Source organism: Phaenicophaeus curvirostris, chromosome 2 (genome assembly GCF_032191515.1).
Source record: "Phaenicophaeus curvirostris isolate KB17595 chromosome 2, BPBGC_Pcur_1.0, whole genome shotgun sequence".
Taxonomy (NCBI): domain Eukaryota; kingdom Metazoa; phylum Chordata; class Aves; order Cuculiformes; family Cuculidae; genus Phaenicophaeus; species Phaenicophaeus curvirostris.
This window is the reverse complement of record NC_091393.1, coordinates 29,784,507-29,807,520: the sequence shown is the minus strand read 5'-3', so window position 1 is coordinate 29,807,520 and position 23,014 is coordinate 29,784,507. Positions and strand designations below refer to the sequence as shown.

The 23,014-nt window shown below is 43.2% G+C and overlaps 1 protein-coding gene across 1 annotated transcript in view; it reads right to left on the bottom strand.

The window, feature by feature from the left end:
* Positions 1 to 2,251: 2,251 nt before the first annotated feature.
* RNF144A (ring finger protein 144A) overlaps positions 2,252 to 23,014 on the bottom strand; it is a 58,846-nt gene continuing 38,083 nt past the window's right edge. Inside the window, exons 3-8 of the mRNA XM_069851601.1 lie at positions 14,796 to 14,900; positions 14,399 to 14,459; positions 11,484 to 11,691; positions 9,394 to 9,541; positions 8,016 to 8,105; positions 2,252 to 4,107 (exon numbers count right to left, since the gene is read on the bottom strand). Coding sequence (XP_069707702.1) covers positions 3,976 to 4,107; positions 8,016 to 8,105; positions 9,394 to 9,541; positions 11,484 to 11,691; positions 14,399 to 14,459; positions 14,796 to 14,900 — 744 coding nt within the window. The 3' untranslated portion in view covers positions 2,252 to 3,975. The remainder of the gene's footprint in view (positions 4,108 to 8,015; positions 8,106 to 9,393; positions 9,542 to 11,483; positions 11,692 to 14,398; positions 14,460 to 14,795; positions 14,901 to 23,014) is intronic.

Below are 23,014 nucleotides of genomic sequence, written 5' to 3'. Positions count from 1 at the left end.
AGCTTGAGGCCATTCCCTCTCATCCTGTCCCCTGTCACTTGGGAGAAGAGCCCAGCTCCCTCCTCTCCACAACCTCCTTTCAGGGAGTTGTAGACTTCATCTCATTCTGATCTGTGGTATCTTACCCTATCAGCTCTTCACTAATTTTGATTGCGTTTCCTGCATGTCTGGAGATGAACTGTAGGCTGAGAGTTGACCCGGTCAGCTCTTATTGGAGATCTTCCCCAATTAATAACCCAGAGTACTTGCTGCTCACTATGGGGAGGGGTGGGGAAAGCATCTCAAGTTCTTGGCATGTAACCTAACAGTAAGTATTTATACTGAATCTTTCATCACAGAATCTTGAAGAACTTGCAGACCAATGAGTTGGCCCTCACATCCCTCCTGGGAGGTAGTAAACATTGGTCCATCCATTTAGAAGATGGTTTAATTGGGAGGAGAGGAGGTAAGTGACTTGCCCGAAGCCACGTGGGGAACACTCAACGCTGCTGATCTCTCTCAGGACTGGCTTCAGCCCAATTAATGAACGGGGAGATGCAAGAGCTCCTGGAGCGTGGGCTCCACACGCTTCCTAGACAGGATTCCACTTTATTGCAACAGAACATGCAAATTAGGTACTGTTACTGACTCCATTAAAAAGAGCATTTAAGACAATGCAAAACGCCTACGTAATAGCAGAACCAGAAAAATGCAACAGAAATCATGCAGCGAATCTTATTTTCCTGGTGAAAATCGAGAAAGCCAAAGCTGTTGTAACAGAACTTCATGTGAAAAGCAGCAGACGTGAACATTTGCTTTTCCATGGCGGGAAGTTTAAATGTCAGAAATTAAAATAATGTATTTACAATTCGATTTCAGGTTATTAAATGTCACACTATCAACATAAAATGTAACATAAAACCACCCCAAACTCAATACATCACTTCTAGAAGTTGCTACTTTGGAAACAAAACAGCATTAAAAAAAGTAAGAGTAAACATTAACAAAAAAATCCCCGAGAAAAATGCAGATGGAAGGACATTTAGCAAACATGAAGGAAGTAGGGATTTGGTAAATGTGTGCCAGCATACAGTCTATCCTACCAGCCAGGATGGGAAAGAAGACGTGCCAAAACCGCCCAGTAGCAATCCAAGTATGTTGAGATGGGAGACAGATGTGCTGACAGAGGAGTACAGTTTTCTGATCAAGCTACCAGTGAGCATTAATTAAAATCTACCATTTAAAAAATGTCCAAATTTGTAAAGGATTTTTTATTATTTTTTTTTTTTTATTTGCAAGTGCAATAATTTTAACATTGATTATGAACTGGCCACACACAGCACTGTGGAAAACTCAGGGAAGCTGTGGCTGCCCCATCCCTGGAGGGGTTCAAGGCCAGGTTGGATGGGGCTTGGGCACCTGATCCAGTGGGAGGTGTCCCTGCCCATGGCAGGGGTGGGACTGGATGGGCTTGGAGGTCCCTTCCAACCCAAACCATTCTATGATTCACAATATCGCCAGGTAAAGGCTGCCTCAAAGAAAGGCATGGTTTGAATTAACCTTCTATCAGCGCCTTCCTCGGCTCTTTACCATCATCCCAGCAGCACAGCAGTCACTGCAGCCACTGCCACACCCAGCGAAACCCCTCCTTGCTCCCAATTAAAAGAAATAACAACCCATGAAGTCTTTATATCCCGCTGCCCAGTCTTTTTTCTCTCCACTTTAAACAGAATGACGGGGTCAAGGCGGAAAGGCCGTAGTTTAAGCTTACCTGGGAGCCGCTGTTCTCCGCAGAAGGGTTCCCATCGCGCCTGCACCCTGGGGAGATGGAGCCAGAACCCCTCCTGAGCTCAGCAGGGCTCCCCACGCCCCCTGGGGCTGGCAAACAGCGACAGAACGCGCTATCCAGACTCTCCTACAGCTACTTTTTTATAACTAAGTGAATCTTAATAGCAAAGAGAGCCAATATGCCAATACTGTGATAACAAAATCAGGTATTACAAGTAAAGGTCTAAACTGCACATTGCCATAAGGAATCTGAAGATATCACAAGGAGTTCAGACTTGCTAGAAACCAGCTATTCTTTTTCACATTGTAATGGCTGAAGTCATCAAAACCAAGCCAAATAAGTGAATTGCAGATAACCTCCAGCTCCCAGAGCCAAAACCTGTGGTTGGAAAGTTTGAATTGAGATGCCATTAAACCCGGAAGAAGGGAGAGAAGAAATTCAAGAGTAGTTTTATAAAAAGACAGTGGCCCTTTTCAAAATTGCACCCTGCAGTCTTTTTATTTAACAGACAGTAAAAAAAAAAATCCAAAAGGTAATAAAGAAAGGAGTCATTTCCTTATGCTTGAGCTATGAAAACATATTGCTAGCCTGTGACAGCAGCCAGAAGCAGTTGCATTTGTGGGTCTTGATACATTTTCAGTGCACAGGTGCCCTGGCTTCAATATTTTCATCCACCTCGATACACTGGTAATGCACAGAGATAAATGGTGAAAAACGCAGTCAAATTCCAGTCCGTAAGCCGTTCAAAAGCATGTTTTCCTCCAGTACCACACAGAGGCATACACGCTGTTTCAGGTGCTTTATATTGCATGGCAAGAAGTTATCAGTCAAATTCTTGTCAGCTTTAAAATCAGAGCGAAATGGTTTTCAACAACTTAATTCTAAAGAGGAACGACAACAATTAATAGTAGGTTGGCTCACACGCTTTACTACCCTGGAAACACAGCACTGGATTCTGCAAAAGTATCAAATCAAGTGATTATTTATCTAATGAAAATAATTTTGTCACAGTATAATGACTAAAAGCATACACCATCCGTCACACGACTAACTCTGAAAATGGGCTAAGGAGTTTAAACGTGAAGTACAACTTCCACAAGTATCCCAGGCATTTTTATTATCAACTACAGGGATAACCCTTATGTCTTTTTATACTTAAAAGGAAAGATTCACTCTTAACCCAAGGGGCTGCTAAATAGTAAAATTAGTCCTGTATTTTTTTTAATAATTGCCATAAAGACAGAAGCAAGCTATCTTGAAATTCCAAAATATTTCAATAGCACAGCTATTTACACATTTGGTTTAAATAGGATTGTATATGTATCTCTCTATATAAAAAGATTAAGATACCTGGATTAGAAGTTACGTAGCCCTGTAATTGTAGCAGAACCCTAACCAACAGCAAAACAATAGCAATTCAGAAAAACACCAGTGGTCCAGCAGTAATCAATACCTTCAATGCACTTTTAAAAGAACCTTGATTAGATAGCAGGTTTGTGTCACCACTCAACCTTTCAGCTTCATCAGTTCATTTTTAAAATATACCTTTCAATCAAACAAATGTCTTACAAGACTTCAAAAAATTCCTGGAAGGCAAGAGGACCAATTTTGTCCTTCTGTACCCCCACAAATTTCAAGAAAGGCATAGCATGGCCTATATGCACCTTATTCATTTTGTTATACTTGGAAAAATATGCATTGAAAAGGACATTGTGATGGCTTTAACAAGAAGAGATGTGTAATAAACATGGTAAAGTCATACTAAGTTGACTATTCGATTTAAATGGTAGGCAACTTAAATATATACAAGGAATAAGACACCAAATTTTGGAGTAAACAGATATGCAGAGAGTTTAGATTTGTATACATTTTCAGCTTGTGTCGCTGATGCCATTCAGCACAGTTCCAAGTCCACTAGCAGGGCAACAGAAACTCTTTGCATTGTTTTTACAGTATCACCTCTTCATTTCAGACAGCTACCTAGGTCCACAGTCTCCCTTTAGCACCAAACTTGCTTTCCACCACCCTCCTTGTCTATTATCAATCGATCTACGCAACAGTAGTAACAACAGCTCCTGGAACCAAGACTGTGTCAATGAAAAGCAGATCGGGGCACATAAGACTACAGCAACGTAAGTGCAAGAGGGAAACATCAACAGCAACAATAAAATCAAAACACATGTTGTGTTGAGTCCAATCTTCTCTTTCTAGGTAGGCAGAGGGTCGTCATCTCCTTTATTACATTTGCACTTGCAGCACAGAACAAATGGTGTAGCAAGTAGAAGGAAAGGGGAGGCCACCAAAAGCAGAAGACCAAATCCTGCAAAGATCCCTACCACCTGCAAGAGAATGGAATAGCACTGCATTAGGGATAAAAACTGTCTAGATCCTGCAGACAAAGGTGCATCAGTGTCCCTCAAAAGGATCAAAGCAAACGCCATTGACCTTACCAGACCAGGGCTCCCTGCCAGCATCCGCTACAGGCAGCTCCTGCGATCAGTAAACGTGAGTGAAATCAGCCAGAACCGTGCTGTGCCACACAACTCGGTTCCATCACCCAAAGTGATGCAGATGGTTACACGCTTTTGAGTTCCGCTGTGTCTCAAACAGCTAGTGAAGCAACTGACTAGACACTCCTTTTGTTGATCAAACCTAAATATTAAATAAGAGGATCAAGACCGCAAGAGTTAAGACACTCTCGCTTTCAAGTGCTCTCCATTTTTGCTGGAAAAATCTCCGAAGAGGTTTTGGCGTTGTACACGGAGAATCAGGGAAGATTCCAAAAAGCTTCCCCCTAGCAGGAACACAAGCTTGGCAATCAGACACAGATGAAAAACACTGTGGACTACAGGAGGACTTGGCATGTGACAAATGGCTCATTACAGTCATAGAATCATAGAATCACCAGGTTGGAAGAGACCCACCCGATCATCGAGTCCAACCATTCCCATCAATCACTAAACCATGTCCCTCACCACCTCATCCACCCGTCCCTTAAACCCCTCCAGGGAAGGGGACTCAACCCCCTCCCTGGGCAGCCTGTTCTCAGTCAAACCTGATCAGTCAAACCTGATCTCATCCTGCTGCTTCATGGGACATGACCTAACTCTATCTGAAAGCATTTCTTTCATTTACACTTATTGATCAACCTCTTCTCAGAACGGGCAGAGAAGCAGAGACCCAGCCCTCCTGTCAGTGTGCCAGATTCATAGTTTCTAGAGTTAAATTTGGAAAATTATTAAAGAAAACATTCAAGTTGAAGTCTGTTGCCTGAGGAAATTACCCATTTGCCATGGGCACTTTTATAAGCGATGCTGTGACAACGTGCCTGCAGATTATTTGAGAAAATAATTTAGATTTATTCCCATGAGAGTGTCAATGAGTAATTCGGAATAATGAAGGCAAGAGCAGAATGCTACTCTGCTAGCAAAACCTTACAGCTGCTGGGAAAATGAAATTAGAGTGTAGTACTCAAAGAATTCTTCAAGTCAGGGCTAGATAGACGTGTCCAGAGAAGGGCAACAGAGCTGGGCTGACAAAGGGGCTGGAGAACATGTGTTGTGAGGAACGGCTGAGGGAGCTGGGGTTGTTTAGCCTGGAGAAGTGGAGGCTGAGGGGAGACCTCATCACTGTCCACAACTGTCTGAAAGGAGGTTGTAGCAAGGTGGGTGTTGGTCTCTTCTCCGAAGTGACAGGTGATGGGATGAGAGGGAATGACATCAAGCTGCACCACGGGAGGTTTGGATTGGACATCAGGAAAAGTTTCTCCACTGAAAGGGCTTTCAGGCAGAGGCTGCCCAGGGAGGTGGTTGAGTCACCTTCCCTGGAGGTGTTTAAGGCACAGGTGGATGAGGTGCTGAGGGATATGGTTTAGTGTTTGATGGGAACGGTTGGACTCGATGATCCGGTGGGTCTCTTCCAACCTGGTTGTTCTGTGATTCTGTGGTGGAGTCCCCGTCCCTGGAGGGGTTTACAAGACGGGTAGATGAAGTGCTGAGGGATGTGATTTAGTAGTGGACAAGTACGGTTGGACTATGATCTCAAAGGTCTCTTCCAATCAAACAATTATATGACTCCACAAACTAACTGGCAAACGTTTAATTAACCATGGTATAGACAGGATGATTTACTAGTACTTCTGTCAGCCACAGACAACTCCCTCTCTGATTACTATGTCTTTCCTTCCGTAACTCCACTGTGCAGGGAGCAGACAGGGCCAAGAGGAAGGGCTGGTTGCGGGAGATGGCGCTGTGGCACAGCACTCGAGTTCTGTCAGTCTTGAGTTCTTGAGTTCTGGCTGTCCAGATAAGCTCAAACTTCCTTGTCCTAGCAATTTTGTTCCTTGCTGAGACCAATTTCTTTTTCAGCTTCAGAGGTGTGCACATTCATTACTCATTCTTTTTTTGGAAGTGCTGACAACCTGATGCAACTTCCATTTACCAATCTTTGCATTAATTTTCTACAGACATAAAGCAAAGGTAATTCCCATCTCCTTTATAAGCTGTGAGCTGCAACTACTGCCACGCTGCTCTTTGGAGACAGCACACCCTTGCCTAGCACTTTCCAACCCACACTAAGAGCGCGCTGGTCAGACTTCCAAGCGGGATGGTAGCAATTCAGTGAACCAAACTGACTACTGGTCATTTTTACGAGATCATAGAATCATAGAATAACCAGGTTGGAAGAGACCCACCGGATCAGCGAGTCCAACCATTCCTATCAAACACTAAACCATGTCCCTTAGCACCTCGTCCACCCGTGCCTTAAACACCTCCAGGGAAGGTGACTCAACCACCTAATACCTAATTACACCTATCTTTCAGCCTCAATATGCCATCAAGAATTCCTCACATTTCATTTGGGTTTTGTTTTTTTTGTTTTGTTTTGGTTTTTGTTGTTTTGTTTTGGGTTTTTAGTTGGGGTTTTTCTGGGTAAGGTTTCTGGTTGTTCGTTTGTTTTTCAAACAAAACTGCCTGCTGAGAATCACTTACTCGTTTTCTTCTTGGTTCTGTTGCTTCTGCAGAAGCTGTTGCCCTACTCGGGATCAAGTCATTCTCTCTGGCCAAAACAAGTATTTTTCTTACATCCACAAACAAACCAAGGTCTCACCTCAATTTGCCTTGGATTAAATACTGAAAGGAACATCAAAAGGAAACGATTGCAACAGTGATTCAGCTTTAGTGGGTTTAGCAGAGTTATATTCTGACTGGTGGGAATTATCACTTACTTTCTCAGTAACAACCAGAATATCAAACATGCTCCCTATCAAATTTATTTGCACTAAATGCTGTGGCTAAGAACCAACTCCAAATATCAGATAAATCACCTCATATTACAGGCATAGCAAAAAAAGCTTATGTACCCACACACTTCCTAAGATACTGTTGGCTAAGCCAAGCAAAGCCCAGTCTGTAGCTCACGAACCCAGGTGCATACATAGAGGGAGAGGGGTGCAAACCTTCTCCTTTGTATTTCAGTTTAGCTCTAAGTCCAGACTTGGGGTTTATTCTCAAGACTTGGGGTTTATGCTTAAACAGAAATAAAACTGTACTTCACAAACAGCCCTTCATCTCATGCTAAGGTGATCTACCAGCATACAGTTAATTTAGGAAGAGATGACTCAGATACCCAGATGTCTCTTTATTGCTGTAAAGGCAGAGGAGATTGCACTAAGTCACACATTGGCATTTATTTTGAATGCATCGAAGTAGGGCAGAGTGCTCTTCCATTACCAGCACTCACGCGGGGTTCAGCAAGCCTGGATCCAGACTACAACAGGTAGTGCTCTCCATTTGTGACTGTCAATTTGAATTTGTGTTGGAACTGCTGATAAGCTCTCTGGGTTGCCCTCTAGCCAACCTACATGAATGAGTCAAATGGACTCCACAGCAAGATACTGAGCATACTCAGGCCAATTCCTTTCCAGTTCTTGATCCAGACTCCTTGCAGGACGAGCTCCCCTGGTAATAGCATGGATGGAGGCAACTTAGTTTGCCCTCCAAGTTTACTCAGAGAGTGGGTGGACTGGCGTTTAACCAGCTTTGCAAATGAACCCCTTGTAGTTCTCAGTGTTTTTTGTCCATGGAGTGTTCATTCTGGGAGAGCTGTTCCTCTCCAAGCTACTGCTACGAAAATCAGTTACCATTTGGCAGAGAATTTTATCCTAACTTATTAAAACGATTAAGGAAAAGGAAGGCACTAATACAGCAATGGATCTGCAAAGAGCTCTTAAACATCTGAGCCTTACCTGTGTCCTGTGCCAGATAACAGATGCCCTGGAGTGTCCCAGCTTGTTTCGGCAAGGTCCTTTGTCATAATGTATTAGGAGAAAATCATCCTACAAGATATTAAATAAAAAGGTAGGTAACACACAGAAATACAAACTGTTCTTAAAACTATAAAATAGTATTTCCTGAGAAGTCATAACCAGGAATTGTACAGGACAACAGCTTAGTGAGGTGGGCATGGCCATGTCCAACCTTTCCAAAGCACTTTGTTTACAGTTAAATGCCTTCATAAAACAGGCTTGTTTAGTAAGCGTTACATATCTATAGTGAACTCTTGTCCCAAAGGCTCTCAACCTGCATATTTAAATGCTAGCATGGACATTGGCAAGAGGATCCAAGAAGACAAGCCGTCCATTGCTTGTATTTTACACACATACAGAGCAAAGAAAATGAATACTTGCACCGCAGACTTCCCAAAAGTGGTTCCTTTTATTAGTTGAAGAATAAAAGGACAATACAGGTTTTTGAGCAATGATGTCATTATCTGTCCTGCCATCCTTTGGAAAACCAGATAGGATAGCAGGCCTAGGACCAAGGAATTCTGCTTTTTAACTGAGCCTGTGAGAAGCCTGCGACCAAAGGACTGTTAGCGAAGCACTCGAGTAGGACAGCCACAGCATTTGAATAGTCAGAGTAGCTTTCAGGAACCTAAAACATTTCCTTGCTATTGTTAACAATGCTATAAAATAAAACAGATGACATGGAAACAGATGTTGTATGTTATATATCCTCTGATTCTTGGGCACAATAACTGGCTGATTTTAAACAAACATAAACATACGACAGCAGCAGCTTAAAGACTGACAAATTCCCGGTGTTAGGAGAACATCGTATTCTTTTTCATATGTCAGATCTATTTCTTGTCCCACAGAATACAACAAATCATAAACAAATCTGACTGCTAGACTCCTGTGCCAAGTCTGACAAACTTCACCAGACCAAGAACATCTCTATACTCATCCTGTAACTCCTTCAAGAAGGGGCACAAGGAAAAGTCAGTACTAAATGAAGTAGTATTAAAAAAAAATGAACCAAAACAAACCCACCCCAACAGGCTGGTGACCATGGAAAGATTGCAAACAACTTCTTCATAAAATTTTGCTTCAAAATGATTAATTTCAGACTTACACAGGCAAAACACTAAGATCAAAGGTCAGACAAGTAAAACAGAGCATACAAATGCTATCAAATTGCCAGCATCAGCTCTGGTGGATCACAGTCCACCAAGCTGGGCAGAAGCTAGTTAGCGAGCTACTATTTAATTGATTAATGAGGTAACTGGGTGGGCAAAGCAATGAACTAAGCATGTGAGAAACAGAGAACATGGCCTGTACTCACATCAAGAGATTCCAGACAGTACCAGCAAAAGGCATGTTTGCAGTTCTTACACATCATTTGGGCACAGCCTTCATCTCGTTCAATGTAAACTTTACACTTTGGACAGCGTTTGATCGGAGCATCATCTTCTTCCGTTTTAAAACCTGAACTGTGGGAGAGAGTGAGGAATTTAATAAGATGTGTGGCAACGAAGAGGAGAAGGAATTCTAAGAAATGTGCTAAGAACATAAGCCTACAGTAGAGATCCAGGAATTTAACTGAGTTTTGTTATTCAAATCACAAAATCACAGAATTATTTAGGTCAGAAAAGAGCTTTAAGATCATGAAGTCCAACCGTAAACATCAGGCTGCCAAGTCCACCAGATATTTCAGCCATACTCTATTTTTAAACATATCTCTAGAAAGAAGTGCTTAATGAATACTTTGCCTATGTAAAAGTCAGGGTATTCTCCCTACCACATATTTAACCAACTGTTTTGGTTATGTAGTAGTACAAATATAGGGTACTCGGTTTTCTCCTGGAATGTATCAAATGAGCTGCAGCTAGTTCACATCTAAAGGCTTTGCACATCTAGATAATTTTCTTTTTTTCCTCCTTTCTTCTCTTTCTTCTTCCCCAAAGAAGACGAAGCAATCCCTTGAAGGCACAACAAGCCCAAGAACACATTCCTTTGAACTGGGGCACCAGGGAATGATTGCTTGTCTCTGCCCTCCTTGAGGGTCCTCCCTAGGAATTTTCTTCCAAATCAGGAACCATGAGGGTTTTGGGGCACGTCACTCTTTCAGAGTTGTTCTCTTCATCTCTAAGACTGCTAACAAACCACGATCCATGAATTAGAGTCAGCACCACCTCTCCTTGTCTTGGATTACTGTGCAAAACTATAAGATGTCCCCTCATGTAGCGGGTGCAACACAGAGGAAGGTGGAAACACTATAAGAACATTTACTTCCCTTGAGTAGCTTTCTACCATACACAGGCCTTATGTACACAAACAACTAATATGTACCTTAAAAAAATGACACTTCCTGCAGGCACTGCCAGTGGGAGATACAAGAACAAATGCTGGGGAATCAAGGTTCCTGGAAACCGGGACAGACCCTTAACTGATTGATTGATTTGCCCATCAGCAAGATAAAAGGACATACACTCGTTAGTCACACTAGGGTCAATCATATGACAAGAAATGCTTTGAATTCATAAACAGTATATGAAAATCTAAAAGCACAATGGGAGCACAAACTGCTACTGACACATTATGCTCCAAAATAATGGTAAACATACCTCAATGCAGTAAAAAAATTATGCATGAAATAAAAACTAAGAAGCAATCAAAAAACTAAGAAAAATAAATAAAGATTTTTATCTTGCCATAAAGTTCAGTAAACTTCACTTATAGACAAGCACACATGAGCATGTGCAAAAGTTACTATATTTGACTAGGAACTTAGGATAGCTTGAAAGAAGACAAGCTATGAATAGGCAACTCCAAGGCTGTCCAGGGCTTTAATGACACCTTGAACTGCTACACAATCTTTGTCAAAGCCTAAACATGAAGGAGAACACATGCAGAACAGCCTTTCTTATTTACTGGCTGCAGTACTGCATTCGATGATCCAGTGGGTCCTTCCCAACCTGGTGATTCTATGGTTCTATGATTCAGAACGCCTGTGGGAATGGCTTGGAGTAGAACTTAAGATCATTGGGCAAACGTGCAGCATCTCGGATGGTTATCAGGGTACCCTAAAAGTCGCTGCCTGGCACAATGTTACCAACCCTTGTGCTGTCCAGAATAGAGGCAGCAATGAGATCTTGTCTGAAAAGAACCTCATGAGCTGCATGGATATCATATTTTTCCCCACTGGGGCAAAACAGCAGCTGATGGAGGTTCAATGAGCTCTTTTGTGTTTTGCTGGGAATGGTGGCAAGGAGTGAGGCTGCCAAGAACCACCCAGTTTTGGAACACAGCATTAAAGGAACAGGAATGACTAAGTGATGGAAACAGCCTTAAAACAAAATATCAGGAAAACTCCCTCTTTGCTATTCATACTCTGGTTTGTTTCTAAACACTTGATCTTTTGCAATACTTTACCTTGTTTCTCCTGGAAGAAAAGAGATTGGCATGTTCTCTTGACAGCCTTGACCTGGATGCCAACTAGATTTGCAAGCAGAGCAGAACTCAATGTCACAAGCTTTGCATTGGACCAGCTGGGGGTCTTGTGGGCTTGGCTCCCGGAGCTGGCAAACTGCCTGGCAAGTAGAGGATGGACACCAAGTCCGACACGGATCCAAAAGCACTTCTGTAAAAAAGAACAAAATTCAAAGCTGACTACAAGACCAGCCTTCCATAACAATGCATTCCAGTTGAGGTTGATTGGCAGGGCACGTTTTTAAAAGAAACCTTTTGATCTTTACTACCTACTTGTACATAAATTTTGCCTACTTCACAAACAGGCACCAAACTTAAGTGAGTTTCCTACGTTCATTCACTGGTTCTGAGAATGAGATGTTGTATTTTAGTTCAGTTGTATTTGAAGTTAAACAGAACTTACACTATGCAGGTACCGCCCATCAGAAAGTGCTGCCTTCCCCAGCAAGACTCTACTTCAGGTTGTCCTCTACCCTAATCATAGAATGGTTTGATTTGGAAGGGACCTTAAAGATCATACTATTCCAACCCCCCTGCCATGGGCAGAGGCATCCCACTGGATCAGGCTGCCCAAAGTCCCATTCAACATGACCTTCAACACCTCCAGGGATGGGGCAGCCACAGCTTCCCTGGGCAACCTGGGCCAGGGCCTCACCACCCTCATCATGGAGAATTTACTCCTTATATCTATTCTAAATCTACCCCTCTCCAGCTTAAAGTCACTCCCCCTCATCCTATCACTCCATGCCTTTGGAAAATCTCCCTCCCCAGCTTTCTTGTACTTCAGATACTGGAAGGTCACTCTAAGGTCTCATCGGAGCCTTCTCTTCTCTAAGCTGAACAACCCCAACTCTCAGCCTGTCAGCATAGCAGAGGTTCTCTAGCCCTCAGATCATCTATGTAGCCTGTAGAGAGTGGTGGTAAATGGTGTGAAATCCAGCTGGAGGCCAGTGACAAGTGGGGTTCCCCAGGGCTCAGTGCTGGGCCCAGCCCTGTTCAATGTCTTTATCAATGACCTGGATGAAGGCATCGAGGGCACCCTTAGCAAGTTTGCAGATGACACTAAGCTGGGTGGAAGTGTCGATCTGCTGGAGGGTCGGGAGGCTCTGCAAAGGGATCTGAACAGGCTGGATCCATGGGCTGAGTCCAACGGTATGAGGTTTAACAAGGCCAAATACCGGGTCCTGCACTTGGGGCACAACAACCCTGTGCAGCTACAGACTAGGAGAAGTCTGTCTAGAAAGCTGCCTGGAGGAGAGGGACCTGGGGGTGTTGGTTGACAGCGACTGAATATGAGCCAGCAGGGGCCCAGGTGGCCAAGAAGGCCAATGGCATCTTGGCTTGGATCAGACACGGCGTGGCCAGCAGGTCCAGGGAGGTTATCCTCCCTCTGGACTCGGCACTGGTGAGACCGCTCCTCGAATCCTGTGTTCAGTTCTGGGCCCCTCACCACAAGAAGGATGTTGAGGCTCTGGAGCGAGTCCAGAGAAGAGCAACAAAGCTGGTGAAGGGGCTGGAGAACAGGCCTTATGAGGAGCAGCTGAGAGAGCTGGGGGTGTTTAGCCTGGAGAAGAGGAGGCTGAGGGGAGACCTCATTGCTCTCTACAACTACCTGAAAGGAGGTTGTAGAGAGGAGGGAGCTGGGCTCTTTTCCCAAGGGACAGGGGACAGGACAAGAGGGAATGGCCTCAAGCTCTGCCAGGGGAGGTTTAGGCTGGACATCAGGAAAAAAATTTTCACAGAAAGGGTCATTGGGCACTGGAACAGGCTGCCCAGGGAGGGGGTTGACTCACCTTCCCTGGAGGTGTTTAAGGCACGGGTGGACGAGGTGCTAAGGGGCATGGTTTAGTGTTTGATAGGAATGGTTGGACTCGATGATTCGGTGTGTCTCTTCCAACCTGGTTATTCTATGATTCTATGATTCTCCTCTGGACCCGTTCCAACAGCTCCATCTCCTTCTTATGCTGAGGATTCCAGAACTGGACACAGGGCTGCAGGTGGAATCTCACAAAAGTGGAGCAGAGGGGCAGAATCCCCTCCCTTGCCCTGCTGGCTGTGGTGCTTTGGATGCCACCCAGGACATGTTTGACCCTCTGGGCTGCAAGCACACATTGCCGGCTCATGGCAAACTTCTCATCAATCAGCACCCCAAGTCCTTCTCCACAGGGCAGCTCTCTATCACATCACCCCCCCATCCTGTATTGAAACTGCAGATTGCCACATGACTAACAACAGCGTAACACTGGGACAGTTCCATCCCTTCCTTCGGGGCTGCTTACTGGGAAGTCATTTCATGTGTCAGAGCCCACTGAAGTCAACACCCACCAATGACTTCAGTGGTTTCTAAGCTAGGTCCTGCCTTCAGCAAAATCTTACTTTAAATTTTCTATGGGCACTGAATTCCACATCCCCATAGGCACCTGGTCAGCTTATATCCTCATAAAAATTAATAAGGTTCATGTTATCATTACACAGAGGACTGCCTCGTAATTGTGCACCAGATGCCATCACAGGAGATAATGGTGGCTCCAGAAAGGGGTCGGTCTACCTCCCCAGTCCCTGGAGTGCAGGTAGTCAATTCAGACAGCAAAGCCTGAAATAGAAGTCATTCTCTCTGCTAGTTATAGAGCAACATAATATATGGCAATTTTCTTCCCTTTGTTTATTCCCAGAATGCTGCACTTCTGGGAATCACACAGGGAAGAACAGAGACGTTTTCTCATTTTGGTACGGTTTTTTGTAACGACCAAGCAATTAATCCAAGTTGCTACTACATGAACATGTGAAGAGCCCAACTGTGATGCACAGGATTGCTCTGGTGTGATATCACTCCCACAATGGGAAGAGTTACGTCTTACCTCTTTCAAACTGCAGCTTCTTATACCTTTGCATGATTTCTGATGCAACCATGCACTCAATCTGTCAAAGGAAGGAACAGGGAAAGAAAATTTCCAATTAGGAACAAATGTTCAACAAAGGGAGACAAAATATTTGACCTCTAGAAATTTATTAAAAACTTATGTTGGCAACAACCACAGAATGATAGGACAGTTTGGGTTGGAAGGGACCTTAAAGATCATCCAGTTCCAACCCCCCTGCCATGGACAGGGACATCTCCCACTGGACCAGGCTGCCCAAGCCCCATCCAACCTGGCCTTGAACCCCTCCAGGGATGGGGCATCTAACATACAGAGCAAGATACATTTAAACATCCTCGATAGAAAAAAAAAACAACTATCTGCATTAAGAGTGTACCTCATTCTCTTGCAGATGACCTCGCTTTGGGCAGGCAGCATCAGGGCAGCTGATTGCTGTTTCTAGACCTTCTTTGATCAGAAGTTCCACATACTGTTTTAGGCACTGTAAGAGAGCCAAAGGCTGTGTTAAATATTCCACCAAGGATAAACCACTCAGTATTTTAACAGCTTTCCTCTGAAAATCTGAAGAACTAAAATTTCTTCGAAAGAACAGTTACTACTGCATCCCTTTTATGACAACGGGCCACGCTGACAGCTTTTGTCATAGTTATACCTTTAAATAAAAAACAGTGAGTTAATTTCCCCAACAAATAACTCTTCCTTAAAATACGCAGCAAACTGAAAAATAACAATGGGGGAAAAGACAAATTAAACAGGGAGATAAGAGTGGAAAAAATGATAATAAAACACCGAGATAAAATTAGATTAACCATACTCCAAAAACTTTCATGTGATTACAAACCACAATCATAGCTTATTATGCAGTAACATCCTTCGACAGACATCTCTTAAGCATACCAGAGAGCAAAAGGGAGTGGCGTAGCTTGCCTTCTATTTCTAGAAATTAATTATCTGAACTTCATGGTTAAGGATGCATCTTTTCCATAGGAAGGAAAAATGAGAGTATTAGAACTCCTAGAAGAACTACTGTTTCCATGGGGACCGAATAATAAATATTGGTAACACTAATGCTTTTTTCCTTAGCAACCACAGCATTTTACCCAAGGTATAACAGAAAACACAGCATCTAGCACAGCACGAACATCAAGAGGAGAGAGATGAAAGGTGGATGTTTTAGACTAATAACAAATTAAGACCAAATCTTGGTTATTTTTGAATACCAATCGCCCCTCCAAGGTGAGGGCTGTCTGCTGGGAGGCTGGTGGAGAGGAAGAGGGATACCCTTCTCTTTGCAGACACTGCAAAAGTGCTACCAGGCTGAGACTACACAGAAAGAAAGACCAAACACAAGCCTCCTTTCCAGCAAACCAGCCACCCCGTGGGGTTCTCGCCCTGCTGGTCAGCGTAGCCGGCAGGGGCAAGCTGGAAATAGGTCCCTAACTCTGTTACCAGATACGTGAACAGAGAAAGGCCAGACCAAAATGCAGAGTAAAATGAAGACAGAAAACAAGCTCAGCACACAGCTGGGTGGGAGGTGAGGACTGCACAGTCTGCAGCGAGCTGGCAAAATGGGGACTTCAAGTACTATTTCCAGAGAGAACTTGCACAAGGTGTGCAGCTGCTGACTCACCTGCAGCCTGGAAAGGCAAAGAGCTGCGCTGACCTTGCCGAGTCCAGCGCACCGAACTGGGGGGCAGAGCACAAACCCACTTCTCCCTTCCACCCAGACACCAGACAGGCCCCCTAGGGAGCACATTTCCAGCCTAAACCTTTCTGCACGTGCCACGTGGCTAATGTCTAAGCTTTGAGTCCACTTATTCAACCCCTTCTCCTTCTGTGCTGCCTCTTGATGTGTCTCTGCTGCTCCTGTCAGAGACTTTCATCACCTACATTAACATTTTATTTTAGATTTAACCTCTCACGGCTCAACTGCAGCAAAAGCTTCTCTTCCTGCCCACGTAACTTCTCTGCTTTTGGTACGGCAGCAACATGCCACAACCTTGACAGCACAACAAATCATTCCTGTCAAACACCCCTTCCCTGCATCTCCTACTCAGAGATAGAAGTTCAACTTTTTGGAGAAGAAAAACAGACTGGATAATTGATAACTTTAAAAGTTTTACACATGTAAGAAGTGCACATATGATAGATTATGACCCGTGTCTTCCTCTTTGTCAGGAGGGATTTAATGAAGACAACTGTTCACTTAGGAGATGGTTTGACTCGTAGGTTTCTAAGCCTTCGCTTGGAGCTCTGCAGGGCAGATGGTGGAGCAGTTCAAGAGAACCACCAGCAGCAACCACAGCAGGCTGAGCTCTGCAAGAACCAGGTCCGAGGTTGCGTGCCCTGGCAAACTGTGATTTCAGCTGCCGGGAGATACGAGTGTGGCCATAATGTCACTGCCGGCTCTTTCCATTCCCCTCCATTTGCAGCGGCCGAGCACGCACTAAAATGATAATGCATACATTTTTAATGCCAGCACTTAGCACTTACAGAAAGTACTTTTCAAGCTGAATGAGCTTTGCCGCCATCAATCATTAATGCGGGTGATTCTCTTCCTCAACCCGTTCGGGACCATTGCCAAAGCCCGTTCACTTTGTTTCCCTTTCCTCACAGGGAAAGGAATGACACAGTTGATCCCTGCCACCAGCAGTATCCAAAGCCTCCCTCTTCCCCTGATGTGGCACCGGCCCCTACCTCCTCAAAACCCAAACACATTTCTTATGCTGCACCTTCTGCAAACACAGATGCTGTCCTGAGGGCATGAAAGATCACTCTAAATTAGGCAGAAAACACTCTCTCCGCTCAAGACTTGCTCACTTTAGAGATTTCTTGGGTGAAGAACGAGCAACGCAAAGTGGCTGCAAGAGAATTTGAAGCACGGGGCAGCTGTGGCCTCTCTTGAGAGCAGACAGGAGATGCACCACTTGTGTCAGACAACGTTGAAACTGGCTACAGTACTGGAAATATACCTGTATGCGAACAAAACACAGCATGATTTGGTACTCGGTTATATGCTATGAAAAATTCATTACAAAACAACTACAAAAAGGTGACAAATTTGTCATTTTCTATGCAGCTTGGAGCCGATCTCATGCTGGAAGAAATTATCCTCCCAGTCTATCCATTAAGGTGATAAAGTACTGTATAGGATGAATGAGAACTGTGTGCATGTTAATCACCCCCAAACAACTTTCAGGATGAACTACTTCATATTTTTTTCTCAGAGAAAACAGGAGCTGAAATTAGGTACCTAAAGGCTGAGATTGGACTAAGGTGACTAGATATCCTGTTGTACATTGACCCTTATAAAACCAACATGCTGAGGAGCATCTTCATTCTTCCTTTAATGGATGTGTGCCAGTGGAAAGTTATTTTTATTTGAAGCAATACTTTTACGAAATTCCCTTTGTTTCTTTCTTTAAAAAGTCCTCATTGTATTTCAGTAATTAAATAACTAAACTTACAATTTAAGTAAGTCAGACCTGGAGACACTCTGAACCTATCAAAAACTGATGGTGTTTTTTCTATAAATTTCTGCTTATGTATACACTCTGACATGATGAAGCCAAGGTAAGATTTGGCATTTCACAAAAAATAACTCTTTACTGAATTAAACAGGCCATAAGAGGAACCACTGCCTTTGCATTCAGTTTTTTTACTTCATTGCTGTACTCTGACAGTCTTCACTTGGAATAACGAAGACCTCAGAGATCGATGGCTCATAAAGGCAGGACTTTCCTTCTGAAGCTGCCAAGGATAGACTAATCTTAAAAGTTCTGCAAGATAACTGTAATTCTAACCTTCGTACATCATGGGTTGTGCCACACAAACGTATATTTAGTGACCAACAACGTGCTGGTGCTTTAGAGCTGCGCACCATTACATCATTTTGTCTAACATGATAAAGATTACAGTACCCTGCAAGAATCAATATAATTATTCCTTGCCTGATTTCCAAACCATAAAACATAATTTAACTCTGCTGCACTTAACTCTAACAAACCTGTGCAGGCCACAACAAAAACTCAATATAAAGAATTAAAATGTCTGCCTTTCAATTTTCTTTTAGGGTAATCCAAGCAAGAACTACATGGTGCCTTGACTTACTTCACCTGACACTCAAAAGCAAACAAACCTCATCATAATTCAAAAGAAAGAATCTGACTTTCACCATTTCCATATGGGGCGACATTTATCTATCACCTACTTTGACAAAAAACACTTGTTCATTTGGTGCCCAAGGTAATTTTACAATATAAAGTGGATGTAATTAAAACCACTTGAGAGATATTTTTGGTGAGCAGCTTCATTTTTTTAGAACAGAAGAGTTTACCTGTTTAAAAGGCTAAACACTTCACTTTTAAGAAGATGCTGCTATCATCGAAGACAAGGAATGGCTCTTCAAGATGTCACCTTTTATTCGAGAGCTAGACAGGCAAAAAGATCATCCTATATTATTTTCTTAATGGGTGATCGGTGGATATTGTCAAAATGCAGACTTCTGACTGCTCTAATGCTGCAGATGCAAGTGCCAAGTCATACGGGAAATCGTATAAATAACTCAATGGATTTGGAAAGGCCAAAAAAGCATGACAGGATTGCAGAGCCAAGGAGATCATCGCAATATCATTTGACTTATGTCTTCAAATTTAAATGTATTTTAGTGTTGGCACTAGGCCACAGTCATCCCAAAATAAAATGTGCACTGCACGCAAAACCATCACATGCTGGGATTGGTAAAACATTTTAGAAACCTCGAGCACCTACTGATAAAATTGGAAGGGAAAAAAGACGAAATGAAAGACGAAAAAAAAAAGAAATTTTTTAAAAACATAAAATTCCGATTCTGAAATTAGTCTGCCTAGGTTTCAATGCAAAGAGGGAAAATGGAAAATACTGGGAAGAGAGATCAAACGAATAGGAAAATGCTTCTAAAAAAGATGATTATTAATGTGTAGACTAAATTCCTGAAGTCTCATAAGTGTCTTATCATCTGCAAACCATGATTAGATGAACTTCTAAAAATATACATACATACGTACAAAAATATATTTATACAAACTTGCATTCAACCACATGAACAGTCAGGAAACGCTGGTTGCTATTTTATGATCCACACTACAAATGACATCAGGCTGCATGATAATGACCCCTCCTGGCCCTACAATCTAGGAAGGACGAAGAATACAAAAAGATATTGAGCGAGAAGCACTCATTTAGCAGTGCTTTGCAGCTACAAATTCATGGTTTGATCTATGGCTAGTTTTTGTGCTAAAAGGATAGTAAGTCAAAGCTCAAAATTCATGTGATGAGGCTACATAAGTGGACAAAAACTGCTGCAATAACCACTTCTGATAGCATTTTGTAATTCTTATGTGTGACAGGTATTTTCTTTACATTACTTAAAAATGAATACTGAGAAGGAGATACCTTTTCTTGCCAAAAGACACTGCAACATCAGGGTTATCCCACTGCTCTGTGCCAACCCCACTAATCTAATCTGTGGGCTGGTGAATAGGCATCTATCCTAGTAAACACATTCCCCATGAAGTCTTTTGAGTAATGTGATGTAACACTCATTTTTAAATTTGGATTAGAATAGTACATAGTGAAGCAGTGTCCAACGCTCCCCGGGGTACAGGGAGAGCGTGCACGAGCGAGTGATGCCTTCCACTACATAAATTTGGATGTTCGTGTCTCAGGTAGAGGCTAATACTCTTGGAAAGCAGCTCCCCCTCTTTTGCCCTGACAGGAAATTCACTCGGGCCTAGAGAGCTTTTCCCTGAGGAGGACACCACTTTCTAGATGGGCTTTCCATTTACACAAAGCTGAACAATCCCAGAAGGCAAACCTGCCCTAAACTAAGTGACCTCTAGCAGCTGCGGTGTTCTCCGAAGAGGAGGGGAGAATGACAGAGCAAGGGTTGAACCCAAGCCTTCCTTGTTCCTGTAAACCAGGGATTCTTGTAGCCATCTAACTGTCATATTCCATCTTTCTTTAATATTTCAGAGGATACTCCTAGAAGGAACACAAATGCTGATCTGGTAATAAGACAGCTGCACTTTTAATCTTAGTCTTTAAAAGAAAACTACTTCCTGCCATTTTTCCGTGGTACACTTAGAGCATGCAAGAAAACATGTGAGAGGGAAGGAAAAAAAAGTGGTAGGTTCCTTGGAGAGATTTTAAGCTTCTTTCAAACATGGCCTTTGTGTAAAGTAGCAGCTATAATCCTGCTCAAACTTTAATCACAGGCTCAACTTTGAAATGCTCTGGTACTGCTGCTCCAGCGTGCCCGACTCTCTACAGCAGATCTGCAATCTGGCTTTTTAGCATCACCCTAATCCTACTGAGTTGATGAGTGACTTACTGGAGAATATCTACACATACTTAATCAGAGAGATGTGTTTGAGGCACACACATGACCATGCGAGAGAACCTTCAGTCAGCTCTGCTAATCAAACCCCAGAAAACAAGCTATATTCAACCTCACAAACCACCCAGATCATAGAACGGTTTGAGTTAGAACGGACCTTAAAGATCACCCAGTTCCAAGCCCCTGCTATGGGCAGGGACACCTCCCACTGGATCAGGCTGCTCAAGCCCCATCCAACCTGGCCTTCAACACCTCCAGGGATGGGGCAGCCACAGCTTCCCTGGGAAACCTGTTCCACCCTCATCATGAAGAATTTCCTCCTAATGTCTAGTCTAAACCTTCCCCTCTCCAGTTTAAAGTCGTTTACCCTCATCCTATCACTCCAAGCCTTTGTAAAAAGCCCCTCCCCAGCTTTCCTTTAGCCTTTTTCAGTACACGAAGCTGCTCTAAGGTCTCCTCGGAGACTTCTCTTCTCCAGGCTGAACAACCCCAACTCTCTCAACCTGTCCTTGTATGGGAGGTGCTCCAGCCCTTTGATCATCTTTGTGGCCTCCTCTGGACCCGTTGCAACAGCTCCATGTCCTTCTTATGTTGAGGATTCCAGAACTGGACACAGGGCTCCAGGTAGGGTCTCAGCAGAGCGGGGTAGATCTTAGGGACAGATGTATGTTGGACAGCTGGTTAACGTTTGTGAACTACTTTGATCTTTAACAGATCGCTTCCACTTCTATGGACATCACTTCAGAGGTAATAACCTACTTCAAAGAAATCTTCACTAAATTCCAATTTTTATTAACCCTGCAGCTGAATCATCATCCTTAATATTAAATCAGAGAAGGAAAGAGTCACTTATCTCAACACGCAGCACTTCAAATGTACAAATGTGAAAGCAGTAACAGAACCGTCTTGCATGTTTGCTTGTTATATCTTGCATCTCTTGTTTTCTTGCAGATGCAAAAAAACCATGCTGCACAAGCAGACAAACCCTTGACCAAGCACCTGCAAGGCTCTCCAGAGCTGTGCAGCAGGGAAATACCTAGTTTCCAAATTTGGCCTTTTATCCTGTGAACAAGAGGTACACACCAAGGAAGGGACCTCAGCCAGGACCAGGCACTGATAACAGCACAGGTGATAAGCATCTTCCCAAAGCAGCAAGTGATTTCAGAAAGCCTGGTTTAACACAGTTCCTGTCACTACCTTCCCAACACTTTTAAAGATCTCCTTTTGTTTAAAATTGCCAAGAATGAATGCTTTTTCCCCTCTGCACTGGAGTAACCGTGACGGTTTGGGTACCGGTGAGCGTCAGCATCAGGCCATCAGTCAACAGAGGATGAAGGTGAGGCAAGAAGTGCATGAATCATCAAGGATGCAGGTATTTTCAGTGAGAACTGACCCTGAAAGAGGAGCCCTGCTGGCTTCTCCAGCTTGAGAAATACTAGACTGTGGCAAACCTCCTTTGAGGCGCAGCAATCGATGGCTGTGGAAATCACAAGCAAGACCAAGCAACAGGAACCAAATGAACCTGAAAAACAAGTGCCTGTTTCCAGCTGAATGTCTTAGTAGAGGAAGGAAAGATGATTAGGACTTAACAACTGCCTCTGCTTTGAAATGGTGGGCTGTTTTTTCTATGAAGGAGCTAATATACACATTTATATATAAGTATGTACTGTAAAACACACTGAAAAGGAACACTTTTTCCTTCAGAAGAGTCTTTCACATCAGGAGTCAGCAGCTAATGGCCAAACGAGACAAGGATAATATCCTGTGGTTTGTGCATATCTTCATTTTAGATTAGATAGTTCAATTGGATGTACACATAAACATTTTTTTCATAATGGATTTTTACCCCACCATTATCTTGCAAAAAGCTGCTTATTCTCACATATTCAGGGCTACAACTGGCAGAAAGACACAGAGTAAACTTTACAAAAGAAAATTGTTTTCAAATGCCAACATATGCAGGGTGAAAAACATCCAGGAGGCAAAACCAACAACAACAAAAAAATTCAGTCTTCCCTTACATGGTTGTTTGAGAAAGTTTGTTCTATTTTGGAACAGAATGCATGTTTCTGTGTGGGAGGACAATACACCTGCAAACAAAATACCTTCCACTTTCACACAACAAACACTATGCGAACGAAAATAAACTAGTTCTCCCAACACCCAGGTGAAGACAGATAACGTTGATCTTATTTAGCAATATCACACAGAAGAGGGGA